The 21,908-nt window shown below is 45.1% G+C and overlaps 1 protein-coding gene across 7 annotated transcripts in view; it reads left to right on the top strand.

Moving 5' to 3' along the window:
• COL20A1 (collagen type XX alpha 1 chain) overlaps positions 1-21,908 on the top strand; it is a 95,848-nt gene that overhangs the window by 25,700 nt on the left and 48,240 nt on the right. For all 7 annotated transcript variants that reach the window (XM_044985623.1, XM_044985621.1, XM_044985619.1 and 4 more), the window contains 10 exons: positions 1,163-1,327; positions 3,751-3,915; positions 5,351-5,523; positions 5,688-5,817; positions 7,441-7,583; positions 10,759-10,882; positions 11,634-11,773; positions 12,366-12,495; positions 16,452-16,594; positions 18,408-18,540. In XM_044985623.1, coding sequence (XP_044841558.1) covers positions 1,163-1,327; positions 3,751-3,915; positions 5,351-5,523; positions 5,688-5,817; positions 7,441-7,583; positions 10,759-10,882; positions 11,634-11,773; positions 12,366-12,495; positions 16,452-16,594; positions 18,408-18,540 — 1,446 coding nt within the window. The remainder of the gene's footprint in view (positions 1-1,162; positions 1,328-3,750; positions 3,916-5,350; positions 5,524-5,687; positions 5,818-7,440; positions 7,584-10,758; positions 10,883-11,633; positions 11,774-12,365; positions 12,496-16,451; positions 16,595-18,407; positions 18,541-21,908) is intronic.

The raw sequence follows: 21,908 nt of genomic DNA, 5'->3' as shown, positions 1-21,908 counted from the left end.
TAATCTGGGAAACTTGGACTCCTGTACAGGATCTGGTAGGATTTAAGAGCAGGATGAAGAATGAACTTCACAAAGGGAAAATCATCCTCTTACTGTAAAGATTAAAAGAAACGGTCTGGTTGATTATGGTTACTTTTGGGGGAAATCTATATATTCTACCCAAATTCATCGTGTGATTGAAACATTATGTCACCATCTTGACCACTTGGCTTATATTTTATCCCTTTTCCCTGTGTTTTGTCTGTCTGTCTGTCTGTCAGGCCCTGATTCAGCAGAGCACTGCCGCACTTGAAACAGTGGGAGCTAAGTGCATGCTTACGTGCTTTTGCTGAATTGGGGCTGCATATTGTATGATCTTCAAGGCAGGAAATTTGCCTTCATTTATGTTTGGAAAACACCTAGTGCATTGTTGGCTTTGCTTAAGATATTAGTGTCATTCTATTCATGATCAGGTAAGAGGTCCGTAAGTAACTTGGTAGAGTTCATTGTGTTTTGGTTTTGGATTGTTTACGCTGCTGACACATCGGAGGCATGATTTTTATTAAATCTCTGTGTGGAATGTCAAGCCTCGTTTCCATGCACAAGTACTTTGATTACGAGCAAAAATGGAACAAACATGCATGCAAATCAGGCACACAGTTTTGCACATGCATTTTTTTTAAAAGGGACACTGTTAAGGTTTATCTGCCCACCGTTTGCCTCACCTTTGTTCTTATTTGTTTGCAAAATCTCCACCATTCTTTACATGTGTGTGGAGTTCTGCTTGAAACTGAAACTTCTGAGATCCCTTGAAACAGAGCAACTAACATCGCCCGCCTGTGAGCAACCCCAGAGTCGCAGAGCAGCATGGAGGTCTGCAATGAAGTGAGGAAAAACTTTGGAATGACAGAAATGTCAGTTCTAACCCTTTACCCACCAAAGGTTTATTTATAAAGCAAGCCACTGTAGCCGTGTTTAAAAGACCCTTTTACAACAGTCTCTTTCAGATTGCAATGCAGGAGATCATTCCCACAGCACAGGAGCTGTGTTTGTATCCTTCATGCAGAATTGGTATACCCAGTTTTGACTAAGGAGCTGAGAAAAGTGTTTGTACTTCCCAAGGCACGTGCATCTCTGCAATCTTGTTTTCAGGGATCTAATTCCATTCTTCTTTCTTCCCAAGGCCTCGCTTTGACCCATGTCCTAGAACAAAATCTGAAACCTGAAGCTGGTGCCAGGTCAGATGCAGTCAAGCTGGTGATCCTCTTGACTGATGGAAAATCACAGGATGATGCCAGCCAGTCTGCCCAGACCTTGAAAAATATGGGCATAGACATATTCGCTATTGGTAAGATTGCAGCTATTAATAACACAAGGTGGGGTTGGCCTAACTCTGTTCCCTTTTAAATCAATGGGAAACGCTACTGGACTTTAATTGGAGCAATTTTAGGCCAACACTGAGTGCTTTGGAAAATCTTACCCATAAAGTTTGGCCTGTTAGTTGGCTATCACTTTACCATGAGCAGGTGGGCCATTAATGCAACATTCAGACATGACAGATTGATAGAATCTTCAAGGAGTGGCCAATGGTGGGATGTTGTGTTTTTGTTTTTAAAAGCTAGTTTAGTTTTAATTAAAAGTTTTCTCACCAACTACACATCAAAATCTCTAACAGCCTCGGATTTGTATAATGGGAGACCAGTGATTACTAAACTGTTTACCTCAAAATGGAATTAAACCTATTAGAGCTGGACATGAAATGGTTTTCCTGTCCTGCAAAAAATTTTGAGATGTCAAAAAATGTTCCCACTCAGAATTGGGACAAAAAAGTCAATCTCAAATTTTCATGAATTTTGGTTTCAGGTTGATAGAAACATTTTAATTTATTAAAATTAGCTTACATTTTGAAACAAAATTGCTTCAAAGTGGAAAATTAGAATTTTTCTTTTTGAGGATATCCAAACAAAATGTTTCAACAGTTTCAAAACTTTTTTTTTCCAAAAAAAAAAATATTGAGTTGAAAATTTGCTGAACTGATCCTGTCCTGCGAACAGTTTTGGTTTAGATGAATTGGCCATTTCCAAAGAGACCCATTTGGTTAAATTCCCAACCTATTGTATCTGGCAATCTGCTTCCAATTACGTCCATTTGATTAACATTCTGTATTTCTAATAGTCTTATCTGCTGTTTGCCATTTGGCAGCAATAAGGAGGCATAACATGACTGGGAGAGTAGCTGTCAATTATAACTAATTTTATTTCTCTTGCATTAACCTTTACTAGATAAATTCAAACAGTAAAAAATCTCCCCACCCCCGCCACACTAGAAGTGGTCTATGGTGAGTACACCATAGAGAATTCATTGAATACCACTGTATGGCTATATCTTTTGCAACGTCCTTTACTTAATATACTGAATGAAGACATTGAATCTGATAGAGTCTACAGCATAATACTTTAAAACCTGAGCACTGAATGTATTGCCTGCTTTGACACGTGCCCTTGTTGTTTTGCTTAGACATTTTTCAGTGTTTGTGTATTTTGACTCTAGACGGTCAGAACTTGAGTTACAGCTTCTAAAGAGGAAAGCGATTTAAACCGCCTGCCCAGATCATTATTGCCGCAGTGCCTAGGAGCTGTAGTCATGGAGCAGGATCCCGCCATGCTAGGAGCTTTACAAACGCAGAACAAAAACACAGTCCTGGGTTAGACAAGGAAACACTACCCAGCCCAAGAATAATATGGCAAGACATTATGGAGGTGGATCCCAACTAGAGACGGGCCCAAGCCAGGACAGCCAAACCTGGATCTTTCCCAAAGTATGGGGATGCTTTAATCCAAGGTTTCGGTTTGGATCCATTTCTAACCCCACCTCAAGCTGGGAAAGATGAGTATATTTGTTAAATACAAGATACCTTTTGGTGCTAGTTACTTTTTGCCGGTTACACAAAGAAAATCTCAAGAGAAACATCTTCCCAGAGGATTGCATGTTAGTGGCCAGATCCCCATATGATGGAGATGGGGTAGCTTCATTGACTTCACTGGCATTTCACTGATTTACACCAGGATCTCTAATGCGCAAGGGTATGGCATGGCATTCTACAGGCATAAGGCACTGGGCCTGATTCGCCGCTGTTCTGCACCTCGTATAGGCATTTATGTCTGTGAAAAGAAGTAAAACACGATCCAAATTGGGACCTGCTTTACATGAGGGACTGCACAAGATGCAGAGCAATGGAGCTTCAGGCCCTTCGTGCACAGATGATATGCAGGGCTGGATTTGTGGAAAGAATAACAAGGATTTGTGATGGAGCTTTATGTTCTAGTGAACAGCAGATTCTCTGTGGGGGAAGCTGGCACCTCGTAAATATCAAAGTGTTACTCATTCATTCATTGATTTCTACATATGCTCTGATTTGTCTTTTAGTGGAATATTATCAGCCTCTGTGGTAGCCAGGCCTGCAGTAACAGGATGGAGGGGAACTATTAGGAGGATTTGCAAATGTCGCTCTGGACCACAGAAGACCCCCTGCCTCCACTATTTAAACACAATCCAGACATGCTCCTTAAAGGCCAGATTGTGTTTCTAGCTACAGGCGAGACTCCAGGGCACTAGGGCAGCCTAGGAGGCATTTTTAGCCAAGAGACTGCAGTTGTGCTTGGCTCCTGCACAGGGGCATTAAATAGGGGAAGACCTTTTTCTGGCCCTGAGTCTTGTTCATCTCCTGGGAGTTTTCTTAGCTGACTGGCTCTTTGCTCTCTCTCTTTTTAGGGGTGAAAAATGCAGACGAGGCAGAGCTGAGACAGGTGGCGTCAGAGCCCCTGGAGCTCACTGTGTATAACGTGCTGGATTTCCCCCTGCTCAGCTCACTGGTCAGCAGGCTCACCCGGGTCTTGTGCACCAGGATCAAAGAGAAGCACAAGAGTGAAAACACAGGTGAGTTAAAGCCTGCAATCCCCGTTCAGTCCTCCCAGCGAGCCTGACTTCCTCATCCCCCCCTGCAGTCCATGCCAAACGCACCCGCTACACTCTCCTTCCTCCCCGTCCATTTGATCCCCTCTTCAAATCCTTCCACTTGCTCCCCACCTGCTGTCAGCTTTATTGTCACCACCTCCAGAGCTCTGTCTGCCTCTACCCTTCCCTGCGTATCCTCTCTTGCAGCTGTCTCCACTGCTCTGCCAGTGCCCCTCGCCTTGCCCACCTGTTTGCCAACCTCTCACACGGTCTCCATCTTCCACATGATCCCCTATGCATGGTACAGCCTCCCTTGGTTCGCCTGCAAGGCCCCTACCCTCTCCATGCTGACGTACCTCTCAAAGACCCACTTCTGCCAGGCTGCCTGCAATGAGATGAGCTGATGTATGTATAAATGTGTGTGGTTCCCCTTCCTCTACCCTCCGTCCTGAGATTGTGAGCAGCTTGGGCAGAGACTTTGGGGGGTGGGGAAGGCGGTTGGAAAGTATGTAGTGGGTGGTACTGTACATAAATAACAATAGGTGAATACACCTGTGTAGGGGTCTCTCCCAAACTTACCCTGTGCAGCTGCATCGCTGCCTGTTGGGTTCATCATTGAGATGTCCAAAGCAAAGGATTAATTTGTGAGCGCTGTGAGCTTTTGTTGGGTGGGGAGTGATTGCAAAATTGAGTATAAGCCTTTTTCCACCTGTAGTTCAAGCCATATGTCCCCAAGGGATAGCTAAATACAAAGAAGTGTGGTTTTTCTAGCTAAACAGATGCTAGAACTAGACTGAAGGACTCCCCCCTCCGCACCCCCAACCCGATGTTAGGCTGAGTGCCCAGTACCAATATCTGTGTGTAGGTTCCCCCGCTCCAATTTTTAATCTCTCCTTATTTTTTCACAGATTTTTCTAAAATAGAATGGGAGAGTTCAACTTTCAAATGCACCTTTGGTCAAGTGGGTTTGGAATTTGGCAAAATAAATGGACTCTTTCCTATTAGTCTGTATCTGGTCTGATGTAATTAGACCAGTTTTTCTCAGGCATGCGATAGCCCAGAGAAAATGGGCTGTTTTTAAAAAAAACAACAACAACAGACTTTTCTGGTTCAATTTGACTGTCTTTGGAACTGGCAAATGCTGGGCCATCTGTTGAATCAATAGCAGTGACTCAAATTTCAAATGTAAAATATAGTCTCAGCCTCCAACAAAATACACAGTTTGTTCTCAATGGGATTTTTATATTTCCCCTGGGACCAACTTTTAAATGTTCATGGTAGGCTGGAACGCTTCCTTAGTGTTTAGGGAAGAAGGCTGTAACTGGATTAGGACATGTCACTTGATAAAAAGAAGTAGAAAGTGCATTTGGCATCTTAAGATAATATAAGAAGGTAACCTAGTTTTTTGAACTCATAGGCAGTCCTGTGAAAGCTGTCTCAGCCAACACTGGTCCCCATCTGAGTCCCACCAACCTTATGATATCAGAGGTGACCTCCAGAAGCATGCACCTTTCCTGGACTCCTCCGCTGAGACCACCAAAGAAATATAGGATTGTATATTACCCATCCAGGGGAGGAATCCCCAAAGAGGTAGGAGATCCTGTATTTGGATGTGTGTGGTGCCTGGAAACTAGAGCAGACTTGGACTAGATCTGAGTAGACAGCTGTAGCTGGTGTTGGTTTGTTTGGTTGCTTCCTCTGCTACACAACTCCTGATGCCACAACTTCTTACAGCCTTTCTTTGTGTTTTTCAGGTAGTTTTAGATGGATCTGCCTCCTCCACCCAGCTTGTCAATTTGACCTCGCACACGGAATACCTGGTTTCGGTGTTTCCTATTTATGAAAATGCCGTTGGAGATGGGCTGAGGGGCATCACTTCGACATGTGGGTCATGAGTGGAGAGCACTAGTCTGTCCTTCCCTGCATCCCTCTCTGCTTCGTACAGCTTCTCTCTTCCCATGTCCCAAGCATCTTTCACTCTCTTCCTTAGGCCCCGGTTCTCTCTGTGCTGATTTCCTCATCACCTCAGCACTTCCCCACCTCCCGAGTGGTTGCCCCATGTATATGTCTGAGCTCTTTAAGCAGGCTGTGGATATAGATGATGCCCTATATTTAAAAAAAGTGTGTGTGGGAATCTTGATGCTTCAGGCAAAATCCCCTTTGACTTCAGTGTTTTTGCATGACTGAGGTAAATCAGGATTTCTGGAGATAATGTTTGACCGTAAACAAAATGAATGTTCTTCAGGGGAGAAAATTAGCTATGTAGTATTTTGGCAGGAAGAAACCATGTTACCCGGATATACTAGACTCAGCATCAAGCTTTCTGTTGTGGTTGTATTGTTTTTATAATTAAGCTCTCTACATTTACTCAGCCATTCCTGGATCACATTCTCAGAATTGAATTATAAAATGCTAATGGAATGACATCCCATCCCAGGAGTTTTGTGCCTGGAAGCCTGGTTCACATGCTCATATACCCACTTACACACGCTTCCCTTATGAATTTTTTTATTTTTTTGGCTTGTTCACCCACTGCTGCTCTTCTTTTAAAATGTTGGAGATCCTTGCTGTTCCCTTGTGATGCAGTAATTGAAAGAGGGAGATTTTTGTACTACGATTTTCCCCAGAACGTCCCCCGAAGGGTCAAAAAAGAGCCAATTTAAAAATAGATATTGAAAACTCTGGGACTGACTGGGGCTGATTGGTGTGAGCCAGGGGAAGAACTCTGTGTCGGCTGCTGAAACTTGCAAAGGCAGAGACAAGCCTCATGAGGTAGATGTTTTACAGGTACTGCTATTAGGGAGCAAGCTCTGCCTTTAGATTGCCGTGCGGTGACTATATACATTTCTAGAAAGGCTTTTGATCTTGTTGCTTCTGATTTTTTCCCCCTCTGTTCCAAATGGTAATTAATTTGTTTTGTGGAAGTGTCTAAGAGACCCCATTGTGCTAGGTGGTGTGTTCACACACTTCCTTGGCCCAAATGATCTTACAAACTAAGTGTAAGGCAAGGTACAGATAGGGGAGCACAAGGAAAAATGAGACAAGATTGGTTGGCATGATAGGCAGTCGTCTCAGCTGCCTAACCGCTGTCAAGTTTGTCCAAAGGTTCCCAAGTCTTAGTACCTTCTCTGCATGTTGTTTCTTTTTTATTGCGAATATCTGCCAAACAATATCTATTTTGAAGGAAAGTTTGGAGTTAAATGACCATGTGACAAAGAGAGATTGTGATGGGAGTGATACATTTCTTTGTTCCACATGTCAAAGATATTCCCTGCCAACAGGAACAGCCAATAAGGCCTTCTGACCAGATTCTGATGATTCTCTGTTATAGAAGCATCATATACACATCTCCTAAAATAGCTTTAACCTAACTGTTTTGCTCTGATGTACAGTTTAGATATCCTTGAATCTGTATGTGTGTGTGCGCGGGGGGGTGGGAGGGGTTAAGGACAGAAATGATCAACTGCCTTGTGAATCTTTTTGTTCCGTTTTCCTTCATCTGAGTAGCTTTGTCACCACCCCTTTCCCTGAGAGCGTCCGAAGTGAGCCATAACCATCTGAGACTGAGCTGGCAGCCGGCGAGTGGAGCTACTCAGTACCTGGTGCTCTGTTCGTCAGCCCCCAGTGGAGCGGAGGATGATACCAAAGAGGTATAGCTGAAGATAGTTATAATTATTCCTTTTGCCGCACTGGATATAATCAGACATATGGGGCCCAAACTTAAATCCCAGGTCTGCATGAGAATTACTGAACTGACTTTCATTTAAATCTCTTGTAAGTCAAAGTGGATCTGAATCAATGCAGGCTTTGGGAAGGTTCAGATCTGCAAATGTCCTGGCTACCTGCTATTACTATAAAGGTCTGAGTGGAAGCCCCAGGTCTAAACATGGAATTCAAGAAAGTTTGGATCTGGATCCAGACTTTTGTGGAGTGAGCCCATATTTAGACATAACAATCCATGGCTCTTATACAGCACTTTTCATCAGTAGATCTCAAAGTGGCTTACAAAGGAGGTCAGGATTATTATCTCCATTTTACAGATGGGGAAAACTGAGGGAAAAAGACTTGCCCAAAGTCACCCAGCAGGCCAGTGGTAGACTGAGGTGTTGAGCCCAGGTCTCCTAAGTCCCAGTCCAGTGCCCTATCCACTTGTTATACAAAAATGAAACAAATGTTTTGGGTTTCAAAATGTAGATTTGGCAGGTTAGTTTTTATTTACTTAAATATGACTTACTCTTATGGCGTTGGATAAACCTTAAATAATACCATACAGGAGAAAAGGAGCTCTCCGCCCATCTAATCCAACATGCATTTTTAATGAACTATCTCAAACTGTGCAAAATGATGCACTTGGAGCCTGATATCTTGTCAAAAAAATCTATGGCTTCCTTGCTCGGTGTTGAGAAGAAGCGTGGTCTAGTTGGTGGAGCTTGAGGCTGGAAGCCAGGCCTTCCAAGACTCTGCCACTTATTCTCTGGGTGGCCTTGACATTGGGATGGGTGAACAGGGGTAGCTTTTTTTATATATATGTTCCTGGTCAGTCCCACAATTCCTCCTGCCTCACACAGAAACTAAAGCACTAAAGCTATGGGCCACCCACAAAGGAGTTAACTTGGTGTGTCCAGCAAATGCTTCCCACCCCATCAAATTCTAGTCTTTCTATTAAAACCTCCTAGAATGTTTCTCAGATTACAAGGCAGGTATTGAGTTTTTGCAGTGAGCAGCATTGCAAAACAAGCTATCCCGTGCATGTTAAGTGAGTGCAGTTCTGCTCTGGAAGCAGTAGGTGGTGACAATCCTGCAGTAATAAACAAGTATAAAAATGGGAAAGTCGAGGAAAAGGTTTGTTTTGTGGGGCGGGGGTTGGTTTGTTTTGTGGGCTTTTTTTCTTCTTCTAAAAGCGTAGCTCTTCAAGTCTCTCTCGGGAAATGGGATATCATGTTCTTTGCATAGATGCAAATTCATAACCCCTCTGCACATCCCTGCCATCTCTAGTGTAAAGCATTTTACATCACAAATGTAGAATGGTGAAACTGTGAGAACTCTCTTCTCCGCAGTCGTTTGTTCGTGTCCCGTCTTCAGTCATTCTTCCCCAGGGGTATCCTGTTTGGGCCTTCCTTGCCAGGCTGAGAACTTTGCATTCTCCCATGGAATCTTAGAGACAATTCATTTAAACAGCTGGATCCTGTGAGAATCCATCTCTGTCCCTAATCCTTGTGCTGTGATGCTTTTCTGTGCTGAATATCTGTGAATGAAAGAGATGGTGATCTGTCTGTTATGATACCTTCTCCATGCTCACAAAGGATCAGATTTTTATTTTTAATTTGTATTTTTTTACTGCAATGTGTATTGTCCCTGCATGCGATCTGAGCTACTAGGTTCTATTTAGAGCTGACCGAAAAATGTTCATCTATTTATTTTTTCAATGGAAAATATCCTTTTTGTTTTTGTTTTTTTTAAATCATTAAAAATTGAAATTTTTGCCTAAAATATTTTAGGTTTTTGTCAAAAAACCCCAAACCCATTTTCAGTAAACTGATTTTTTTTGGCCTTTGGAGGAAAACCTGAATAGCTTTAATGAAAATGAAAACTAATTTTTATTTTCAATTAAGTATTTCTCAGGAAAAATAATCATTGCTTTCCCCACTGTAGTTCTACCACCCCTAACCTAAGCAAGCTGGATTGGCATTCATTTCTGTTTAGCAGAATTGTACACCCAGAAGTAAGGGCAGAGTGTGGTGAGTGGTGGGGTGGGAGTGGGGGGTGGGCGTGATGTACAGTAGGGCTGGGCAGAAAATGGTTTTACCATTCCACAAGTACTTTTGAGATTTCAAAAATGTTTCCCATCCCAAATTGGGAGAAAAAGTCAACATCTCAAATTTTTGCAACCTGACAGACTGAAAAAATAAAATCCAGTTTGTCTCAATCATAGGGGTTAGAAGGGACCAAAAGGGTCCCCTAGTCTAACTCCCTGCCAGGATGCAGGGTTTGTTGCGCCTAAACCATCCGAGACCAGCTAGCCAGCCTCTTATTGAGAACATTTTTTGAAAATCAGTCAAAACATTTTTATTTGATTTTTGACCCTTTTCTCCTTGTTAACCATTTTTAAGTATAAATTAAGTTAAATTTGAAATGAGTCACTTTGAACAAAGAAACTGACTTTTTTTATTTAGAATAGGATATTTCAACCTTTTTTTGTGAACTGTTTTGGTTTTAACAAATTGGTATTTTTTGGGTGGAAAAAATATTCTGGTGAAAAATTCCCAGCCAGCTGTAGAGTTTGTATGCACACTGTGCATGATGTCTGTTGGGTTGGGCGGTGGAGAAGCATTGACCACAACACAGCTACGTGGCGGGTGAAGAGTGTTACAAGTACTATTTAATGATATGTCTTACAGCTGGAGCTGGGTGCATCCTCCGAGCTGGAGAAGACCTACTCACTCCAGCTTCCAGTGAGCTACCATGCTAGAAATAGTGTAGCCATGGTAACGCGGGCAGAGGAAAGCAGTGGCATGTTAGCCATCTTGAGTACAAATCTGCCCTACCCCTGTGAATATGTACTTAAAGCAGCTAGCCAGGCTGCATTCTATTCATAATAGCTAGATCAAGGACAGCCAGTGCAAATTTGACTTCTCAAGCTGGGAATATCACACCCCCAGCTTGAAGTGTAGACGTACCCAAAGAGACAGCCAAGCTGTGGCCTTAGACTCCTGTCTCTGCAGCCCTGCTTTGCTCTTGGTTTGTTAGAGGCTGCTATGGGGAGCCAACCATGCAGAGCCTCACCCCAGAATACCTCTCTGAGCGTCACTCTTTATCCTGTGGTAGGTGAAAGTGGAACAGCCTGAGGTTCTGCTGGACGGGCTGTCTCCCAGCACTGAGTACTCCGTAGCGGTGTACGCCATGTACGGGGAAGAGGCGAGTGATCCAGCCAGCCTCCAGGAAACCACCCGTAAGTTTTACTTCCTTCTCTGACTCAGCTGACCCTTAGGCAGGAGCATAAGTGGTTTGATGAATGGTGCACAATTTGCAAGAGAGACTTATTAACTGAGATGCTTCGCGTATTTTTCACATAGCTCGTAAACAGGCTCCCTCTTCCCTGGCTAATGCTAAATGTAGGTGGTTCTCCGAGGCTACCTCTAGATGTATGATAAGCTTACTCATGAACAACTCCAGTCTGGCATACAGGGCTGTGAAAGTGAGTGGTTCTGTCCAGGCAAACTGTGACTGAATCTCCTTGAAATTCAGAATGGGGAAGTCAGGTCTGGATCCAAACTGCTCCCAATTTGGGGGTGTTCAGAACTGAAGTTACCTATTTGCGTCTATATCTTTATCCACCTGGGTTCTCATACCGCACCCACCGCCATGGCATCTGAGCACCTATCCCAGCGGGTTGGACCCACTGTAAGATGGGACCAGGGACAAAATTAGGATCAGGATCTAGACTTGAAGTTCCTGAGAGTTTTGAGCTCTTTGGATCTTGGGGAGTAGGTGGGTTGATTTGACCCTTTCTCTACCCATAAACCAGTCATTCTCCCAGGTCATCATATAGACCTGTGGAACAATGAAATCAGAAACTCTTTCATCCCACAGTGGGAAAAGTCCGGTAGTTAAGATGGAGGTAGCAGCAGGAGGCAACCAGTGGCTTTACAAGTATAGCCTTAAAAATCTTCACCACATCCTTTTGCTAATTATTGTTGCAGTGGCATTGAGCCCTCCTAGACATCTGAGTTTCTCTGAGGTCAGCCATGGGTCTGTCAAGGTCAGCTGGGCCGCGGCTTCGCGTGCTGTGAGAGCTCACCGTGTGACCTACATCTCAAGCAGAGGGAGCAATGCTGGAGAGGCAAGTCCTTGCTTAGGGGACACAGGAATGTGCTAAAACCGGGAGAACGGCGATGGAGTGCGAATGTGCTGTTAACACCAATGGCTTGGCTGCGGAGTTACTTCAGATGTACATTTGTGTAACCGAGAACAGAATGTAGCCCCATCGGACTTAATTCATCAGTTGGTTTATACCTGTGCAAGGGTGTGACCCCTGCATTGCCAGAAGACAGGGTTATAGGGAAACAGCCCTGCCCTAGCTGTAGTGCTAGCCTATCTATCCTTTTAGCGCAGCGGGAACATATGGGCAGGCGCTTCCATGGGCCCTTCTGAATTTCCTCAAATGCTCCAAACCCTTCATATGGAGTCATGCATCCTAGGTGTGGCTCTACTAAAACCCTCCCCATCTTTCCTTTCGCATAAGAGGCACCATCGCTGTGTGCTGTCAAGAGCTCTGCTGTCTCCTGACAGAGGCTCCTCACATGCCTGCAGCGTTTTAATAATGATGGTGCCTCGAAACGGGAGAGTTTGGGGGCAGCTATCCCAAATCCCTAGTCCCTCTTTGCCCTTGCTCCATGCTACAATCCTGACCTGGTGTTTCTGTTTCACTGTAGGTCGAAGTTCCCAGCAGTGCATCATCCACTGTGCTGAGACCTCTGTCCTCTCTCACCCAGTACTTCATTAATGTCAGCTCCATTTATAACGAAGGCGAATCCTTTCCGCTTACAGGCAATGTTACCACATGTAAGTAGGGCAGAGGCAGAGTATGAGGGTCAATAGGTGTTTGGTTCAAGGTCCATTATAAAGTTTGGTGCCTAGCTGCCAGCCAGCCAAAAGTTTAGATCTGGACCCAGACGCCAAAGTTCCGGGATGTTCACCGCTAGGGTTTTCTGGCTCAAACAAATCTTAGACCTCAGAGCAAATCGAGGCTGAAATTTGTTGAGTTCTGCCAGGTTTCTACCTGAAGACTTAAATCCCTCCTCAGTATCTCTCTCTGCCCATGTCAGGGCAGGTTTTTTCCTCCCAAACTTGGCCAAATTTCAGCTCAGTGTGGCCAAAAGTCTCATTGGCACCGAACCTGGTTCTTACTGGGGTTCAAACCCCTCATTGAATAGATGCTTGGTAGCCTTGAAATGAACTTTTGTAGCCATTGGATGTTGGGCAGTAACCATCTGAATGCTACATAGATTTGAGAAAATGATACTTAACTGCGATCCTCCATTGGGAGCATTTGCCTTCAGTAAAGTCTGTTGGTCAAATCCTGCTTTTATTTATAGATGCAATGACTTGGAGACAGAAGGGACCATTCTGACCAGCTCTTCTGGCCTTCTGCATAGCAGAGGACACAGAATTTCACCCCGTAATTAATTCCTGCACCAAGTCCACTGGTTTGGATTTGACCTAGGCCAGCTCATTTAGAAAGATAGCCTTTAAGTTAGCTCTGCTTGAATAACAGAAAGTTAGGGGAGGAAAAAATCATTTTGGGTCAAGCAAAAATGTTCCGTTCAACCCCAAACAAAATATTTCATTTACATTTCAAACTTTTTAACATTTTTTATTTTTTTTTCCAAATAAAAGTGAAGGAAATTTCTAAACAAAAAGCTGTTTTGAACTGAAAAATTGGAACATTTAGAAAATATTGCAACATGTTTCAGCTTTTTCAGAATATTTTCTGAGAGGTGGGGTTGACATGAACCACTTGGAGAGGGGAGGGGTTGACATGAACAAGCTGGTGAACGTGACAGGGATTTGTTAAATGTTTTTGGTGTCCCCCAATTTGCATCTTTTGTTGAAAAAAGGTTCAGACACAAAATTTCATCCAACTGTATTTTGAAGCCTGTTGAATTCAGTGGAGTTACTCTAGGGTTTATGTGGGTGCAGTTGGGACCAGAATATGTCCCTGTGTCTGAGGGTACGTTTGCTGTGGAGGTGTAATTTCTGACTGGGGGAGATGTACAGGTGCTAGTTTTGATTGAGCCAGCATGTTAAAAATAGATGTGTAGCCCCGGGTGGTGGGAGTAGGTAGCCACCCGTGTGAATACTTAGGGCCCTGGGCAGGATTGTACTCAGGGCAGCTAGCCCATTCCTCTCCTTGTGCTGCCGCAGGTACGTGTCTATTTTTAGTATTGGTAGGTGCACGCGAGCACTTGTATGTCTGCTCAAGCTGGAAATGACACCTCCAGTGTCGACGTACCTCTCAGTGATCCGGGACGGGACTGTAAAGGGTGGTAGCGGCGTTGGTGAGCTGAACTCCTCTGGGATGGCCCCTCAAGGAGAACTGGTTAGAGGTGCTGGCTGGCCGCTCTTGAAGAAGCCTGGAGAATGATGGTGTTTGTGTCTGTCAGTCTCTCCTGAGGATTATGTAATCAGCAGAAACTATTAATTTTCCATTAGCAGAGGCGAGCCTGTACTTGATGCTGGTTTGTTATGATGGGCAAGCCCTTGGAAGTCTCCCGTTTGCAATAGCAGAGTCCTCATCCATTTACGTACGCCACCAACTCCCGGCCATTCGTTACCCGGCTGGGCCTTGCCAGCACTTCAGGAACTGTGTGCAGCGGGCAGGCAATACTCTGCTGTCTCTCGAGCTCTGTTAAGTGTAGTCAGGGCAGTCAGGGGACTGCTAATGGGATGGGGCCTTTGACTTCCAGGTCACTGCAGAGCTTTGTAACGGCTCCAGAAAGATTTGGCACAGGCTCCCAGCAGAACTTTTCCCTCCTCCCTCTTCCCTGGTGGTGGGAGGGGGACCAGGGGGCACCCCCAGTTTGCAACATTGAGAGCTGCATTAAGTTCCATAGAGGGCGGCGCCTTATTTGTATAGGAAAACTCTGCAAGTGAAGCAGATAAATACAGTCGTCCCTTTTCTGCTGGGGAAGTAATAACACCGGAATTAATAAATAACTCTGTCATTCAAAGGGTGCGTGTCTTCTCCCCCCTTTGGTGCCCACCTCTTCCGTCCCAAACAGTCCTTTCTCATGTTATCCCTCTGCCTTTCAATCGTTTTCTATCTCCTTTAGTTGATTACTCTTGTCTTTCCCTTTCTCTGACCCTTTTTTCCTCTGTATGCTCTGTTCCCTTTCCCTCCATCCCATTCTCCTGTTTTTTTGCGGCTTATATGAGAGCCTGGAAGCTTTTAGCTGGTCGTCTACTCCTTCCCTCAAGTGGACCAACTCCCTGTTTCCCAATCACCAAAGTGGGACAGCAAATTGAAAAAGGCCATCAAAAATATTCGTAAAGGAAAGTTGAAATGCAGATTAAGTCTCACCATTTTAGGGGGAAAACAGACACACAGAAGCCTGCCTTAATTCTTATTATACAGTACCCAATGGATCACAGCTAGGTCTGGGTAAATAATTTGCAAGAATTAAGCTATTCAGATAATTCCTCCTGCTTTCCCATTTGTGAATCATCCGCAAACAGACTGTGACATTCTGACATTCCAGCAGTCAGCCCCTATGCCCCTTTCCTGGGTTCTTGCAGGCTTTGCTACCCACAGCTTTGGGACTGGGAAGGAACATTTTCCCATATCACAGGTGTGGCTGAGACTGGTGGGTTTTTTCACCTTCCTCGCTGTGAAGCAACTGGAGGGCTGGAATTCCCCCCTTCCCAGAGGGCACAGATGGGAGTTATGGCAGAGTCGTTTAGTTATTGCAACTTCTGGCAGAGGCCCAGTGCTGGAACTTGCTGATTTAGGCTCCAGATCCAAAGAGGTAACACAGTGGGCATCCCAAGAGCATCATCTTATGAGATGGGGGCATCACGTCTAACCCCCTGGGGACAAACGTGACACAGGACACTAGACTGGGGGGACCACCCTACCAATGCACTTTACGGCAGTGCTGGCTGGGAGGGCAAAGTCCTCTCTCGCTTCAACCCCTGAAAGGGGGAGGGATGCGGGTGGAGGCGCACAGGGAATCACCTAGTGTGATGACTGGCTACTCCCACGGTGGGAGCACCCCAAGAATTGGCAAAGGATCAAGGGATTGTCAAGTGACTGCACTGGGCTGTCCCTCGACAGGAACTTTGGATGTAATTTGACTAATAAACTTGCAGCCTGGTTAAAACCCTCCCCACGTGTCCTCGCTGCCTCTCCTGCAGTGAGCACACCAAACTGGGTGGGTACCTGTGCAGTCAGCCTTAAAATGTGCATATGCTAGAATATTTGCAGAGAGCGAACCCAGTGGAGGGGGTGTAAAAGCCAGCAGGGCAAAACTCAAACCTTTGCAGGATTTGTGTGTGTGTCCAGCTGTATTATTTATATGCCGAGATGGGTCTGCTGCATTGTACGCTTCTCTATGCTGTGCCTGGCCCAAGCTGCCGCTGGGAGTCCTGTGAACTCTTAGGAGCGCCAGAGTTTAAACAAATTCATCCAAAATGATAAAAGTAAGGAAGACCCCCGAAAAGACTCTCTTGCCTCTCCGGGAGTTTAGCACATGGCATGATACTAACCTCTTTGTCCTTGAAAAGCCATTCCTGGCATCTTCCCGCTCCCAGCACCAGCACTGCACATGTCCTCTCGCAAATACAATAATCATCTGTAATTAGTGTTTACAAATATTTTATCCATGTCCCTCATGATGAGCTGTTGTCATTTGGGGTCTGAATGGCAGGCTGGTGAGCGACAGCTGCCAGTGAATACTTTTCTCCCTGACCATCTGCTCTGTACCTTGGCTCCTGATGCTTGTTTTCTTGGTGTCTTTCAGTAAAGGTTCCACCACCAAGTGGCCTGAAGGTAACTGAGCTCTCAGGAAACAATGTCCAGTTGCAATGGGAAGCAGCCGCTGCCTCTGATGTCCTGGTTTATCAGATTAAATGGAATGCACGTGGAGAAGAGAGCTCCCAGGAGGTAGGGTGCAGTATAGGCCTGGGGAGAATGAGGTGGTGTCCTGGATTTACAGGATCTATGCTATGCCCTGGCCTTTAAGCAGTCCTGTGGGAAGATCCCTTCACTGTAGTCCTCCAAGGGGTCACAGTCTGCTACAAGGGTAGACCACGGGACCTCAATGCTCCTGGGCTGCGCCTTGGGCTCCAGCGCTCCTGTTTCTCATTGTGAGCTCTGCCCATTGCGGCAGACTCCTGCTCAGACTTTTACTCCCTTCGGGGGTCAGTGCAGTTCAGCAAGTATCTGCAGTGACTCCATGCACCTTTTCAAAACAGAGAAGTGTTTATTAGTCAGCTGGAATATAGCATCGGGAAAGTGCTTAGGTTAGCGTAAATAAGGCAAGGTTAAGACATAGTCCATACTGGGGAAAGCCAGGGCTCCCACGAGTCGTGCTGCTGTAGGGACCATCTTCATTTCCTTTCCCTGTCACCTCCGCCCATTGTCCACCTGCTGCAAAGTCATGCTGTGTTCACATGTTCAGCCCGCTGGGAGCTCCTGTTGATAAGTGTCAGTAGTTAGCTCTTTGGGGTTCCCATTGTCTCTGTAGGGTCTTCCATTGATATAGGTTGGTTCCAGCCAGTCCTTAATGACCCATTCGTAGCCTCCCAGAAGCTACGTGATGTCATGTCTCTTGCTTTGCTCCGGTGCAGCATTTTAAACTTTCTACGCCCAGTGGGTGATAGGTACAGAGTCATACACGTAGTTCATAAAAATATTGCAGACATTTCCCACGTCCATCACAGATGGTGTGTTGCCTGTTTAAGGGCTGCTGGGCATGTATATATCACATGCCCTGCCAACGGCTACATGGATACTAACGTGTGGTCTATAAAGTGTAGTGCTGAGTGGGGAAGTGACTGCAGACATGTGCAAGGTAATTGGAGCTTCTTGAATGAGTATCCTAAGACTTGGTATTAAAGTAACTATTAACTGTCATCAGCATGTCCAGACTGCCTGGGCATCTACAGAACACTAACTAGGGCCAAATTTGGCCCTAGTTCATCTACACTTATGAAAGCTACGAGGGTAGGCTTTGGCCCCAAAGTCCTGTGCCAGCATGTAGGTACCCCCTATCTTCTCCACTCGCAAAATGATGGGTCAGATCCTCAGCTGGTGTGAATTACCATTGCTCCGTTGACTTCAGTGAAATTACATCAGTGTGCAGTACCTCACGAAGTGTGTGTGTGTGTGTGTATGTATGAGAGAGAGATCCATAAACAAAACTACTTCCTCTTCTCTCCTCACCATCGGCTTAAACCTCAGGAGATTTTGAGCTTCTATTGTGCAAAGTTCATTTAAAGTAAAAATAGGGGCTGGAGGAGAGATGGGGTAGAGTTTTGATGACCTCTAATTCCTCAGGCGTGGCCACTCAGCTTTTCACAAAGCATCCTGCAGGTTACAGAAGCAGCATCACAAAGCTGGTAACTGGAGTCAGGGCAAAGTTGGGAGAGCTTCTACTTAACCCCCCCTTCTGTTTACTGGTCAACAACTTAACTGTGGCTGGGCTTTTGCAAGAACATCAGAAACAAGGCTCCTGATGATAGTCACCCTGGTTGGACCATCATTTCTTTATAACTCTGCAAACACTGGGTGTCCTTATGCGAAGAGCATTCAGGACATTCTATCTGAGATGATCAGTCCTTTTGTAGGAAGAGACTTGTTAGAGAACAGTGACTCTTGTTATGAAAGGATTTGATACTTTAAGATGCCATACTCAACCAGGTAGTTGCAGCTGCCTGGGAAATCTACTTACATTCATTTCTCCTCCACGCCACAGCTGTCTGTTGCCGGGAACCTGGCTGTTGCCAGCTTACCAGGATTGAAAAAGAACACAGAATACCAGATATCCATCTGGGCATATTACAAGGATGGAGCTCGAAGCGACACTGTCTCTATTCTGCACAGAACCAGTAAGTGACCAACGTGAAATCTCTAGGTCTTCAGGGAAAGGAAGTCTCTGAACTAGTCACAGACCAATAACTCAGCTTTGAACAACAGGACTGCCCAGGCCTAAATGTCTAAAAGTGACTTGAGAGGCAAGGTGTGTGAGTTGGACCAACTAAGTGATTGGTGATTTTGGGTGACCAACCTGAGAGACCTTATAGGGTCTTGAGCACCTCCCCTCTGAAAGCCAGTCCTCTATGAAGATGTTTCAGGTGGATTAGCCAGAAATGGAAGCAGCCAATATCACTAGTTGCCCTGGGGAATTTAGGTCCCAGTGCATGTATCTTTGTGTAGATATTTTTAGGGGGAACAGGCAGGGTGCATGTGAAGACTAATAATATCAGTTACAGGCGTGTGCTCCCCTTTCCCCCCTGAAAAGCTGTGAGATGGCACCTTGGTCCTGCCCTGGTGTGATTTTTGCTTTGGTGCTCTAGGGGTGAAACCCTGGCTCCATAGAAGTCAGTAACAAAACTCCCTTTGCTGTCAATGGAGGCAGGATTGTACCTAGAACTTCTTTTGGCGACTGCTGGTCTCTGCATCCCTGATGCCTCTTGGTGAATTGATGGAAGGCTAAAATGATCCACTGTTAGGAAGTATTTTGAGCAGTGAAGAAATGTATTAAAACAACATGTAAAATGGCCTTATTAGACACAGATGTAGATGAACCCATTGAGTGACTGTTCCTTGGTGATCAGGGCTCTGTCTTTTAAAAGCCTCATGGAAAAATCATTATAACCTGGGACATCTGTCTCAACATAGTCTTCCCTGTACATCTGTAGGAGTGCCCTTTAGCTGGGTGCGCTCTGTACCACACGAGGCTTTGTATGTTCCAGGAAAGTACCACTGCATATGAAGTCGACATGTGTTTCTTAACTTCAAGTGACATGTACTGGGCGAGTCCCTAGTGCTGCAGGCAGTGTGCTGGATGGCTGATGCATTATAGATTTGCGGTCTGCTCAAGAAAGCAGGCTGGTGTTATAAGCCAATAGTTTTTGGTACCCTTGAAATGTAGTTTCCTTTTTCCCCATAAGAGGATATAGAATATATTGGAGCGGGTTGCACGGACTTTCTGTAGGCTGTTTAATTCACTGTCTAGATGTTGCCTGATTAATGTTACTTGTTTATAACGTGCTGTCTATTAAGGAAGGTGAGGAATCATTTGAGGTCCTAATTGCTGAGTCATTCTTCATTGGGGGCACTTCCAAAAATGAGAGTGAGCCTTGCGACCAGACTCCACTCTAAGGGGAAGTCTGAATCTTGCTTGGTGCCGACAGAATGCAGTTAAAAAGTGGCCTTCCCAAAGGTCCTCTTAATGAAGACCCCCTGTCTAATGGCTTTACGGCCAGTGAATGGAACACGAGTCATTTAATATCTGTGATCTGCTCCTTCTCCTCTTAGTTCCCAACAGTCTTTGCAGAATAAACTCGTTCTGTCTGGTTTTGTGTTTTGTGAGTTGGTGAAGCTCACAGTAAATGGCTGTCTTGGAATCCAAAGCCCTGCTTTTATTAATAATGAATAATAATAATGTATCTTGCGTAAAGCTACCTCAGGCGAGCTTCCAAGTGCTGTGCAGCACAAAGGTGAATTGATGCAACAGACTCACTGTGCATCATACTATTGTACGGGCCAGAGGGAGAACTGCAGCTATTTAAACACTTCAGTAAACAAACAGGGAGGTTTCAAGGTGTGAATTCCACAATGTCAAACCTGAGCGGTGAGCTCAGACCAGATCCACATCACACAACCCACTGCAAATCCTGTTTGTGTCGTGCTTGGCATACTCAGGAGACAGGCCAAGGACAGAACTGACCCTCAGGTGTATATTTCCCATTCTTTGCTAGTGCTGGAATAAGTCTGAGAGACACTGGTGGGACAATGAAGGGGGTGCAGCTTGCACTCCTGCTGCCCATGACATATCTTTCCAATGAGTGAATAGGGGATTTCGTGTGTCATGGATAGCAATCTTTCACCGCCACTTAATTCAGTCAAAGGGCCGATGCTCAACAAATTAGGCCAGCAGTTACACAGCCAGAGTGCATGCTTAATTTACATGTGCAATTACCCAGTTTGCACGTGCAATCAAAATAAGTGCGTAGATAAACTGGGACTGGATTTTGCGTGCACAACTCTGATGCCTAACGTGTTTGAAAATCTGTCTCTCCATTTAAAAGAGAAAATGCCAGTGAGGAAAAGTGAAGTAAGAGGAGGAGGTTGTTTCAAAGAGAGAGAGCAGCTCCTGGGGAGCCCCGAGAAGGCTTGTGGTCCCAATAGCTTGAAAAAGGCTAAGTCGGCCAGTGTCCTGGTAGAGAGGGGAGGGACTGGGCAAGGTTATGGGAAAGACTCTCACTCTATTTTGTGGCCAAGTTCAACTGAGCATCCTTGAGAAAATCATTCCGCTTAATTGTATGACTCCTCCTCAGTCCCCACTCTGACATGCTTCTTAAAACCAAGGTTTGCGGGATGAAATACCAACGATGTGTCAAAAATCTTCCGAGCCCGCCTCCGAGTGGAAGGCTTCTGTTGCATCGTAGCCAGCAGGTGCACGCATGCTGTGACAAGAGAGAGCCTGGGTGCAGAGCGGGGTGTATATGTGGGATGAAAAGTGACTCATGCTCTTTTTGTTGTTTTTTTTCTCACCCCTCCATATAAGAAGAGGCTAAACCATTAAGTTCTTTTTTTTTTTAATTGTGTCCAGCATCTTGCAAGAAATACAGTAACCTCAGGGCAGCCAGTGAAGTGAGGCTATTGCTCTAGAAGCCTGAGGCTATGCAGGAAGCGTGAGGAACACGAGCGCCTCTCTTTCTCTGTTCTCCCCAGGAGAATATGGCCTCCTTGAAGGTTAAGAGAAAAATGACTTGCCTTTGTGTACTGGCTTTGCAGTGTGGAACTAAATACCTGCCTTGGTGCTGAGGTGAGCACAGCGAGTTCATTTTAATCAGGACTACTTCCCTGCTCAATCCACATACAAAACTCTGTGCAGGTAGATTGTGCTCAGTGGACGTTACAGGGCATCTCTCTCTTGCAGACAACAGGCCCTGTCACAAAAATCCGTCACTTGGCAGGGCAGTGTGCTCCCTTACAGAGAGCACGGTTTAGAATCAACATAGACGTTGTAACCACCTGTTCTCTTTCGTGTTACACTTAGACTGTAGGGTCTTTGCAGCAGGGGACCGTCTTTTTGTTATCATTACCTAGCTCAGTGGGCCCTGATGCTTGATTGGGACCTCTCCGTGCTACCACAATGCAAGTAATTATTATTAATAACAACACAAAAGCACATACACGCAACCCTTTGTGCACAGTAATGGGATATCATGTAACAGTGCGTATCTTT

This window comes from Mauremys mutica, chromosome 13 (assembly GCF_020497125.1).
Source record: "Mauremys mutica isolate MM-2020 ecotype Southern chromosome 13, ASM2049712v1, whole genome shotgun sequence".
NCBI lineage: Eukaryota > Metazoa > Chordata > Testudines > Geoemydidae > Mauremys > Mauremys mutica.
Note: the sequence above shows the minus strand (reverse complement) of the source record. Positions and strands in the feature narration are given on the sequence as shown.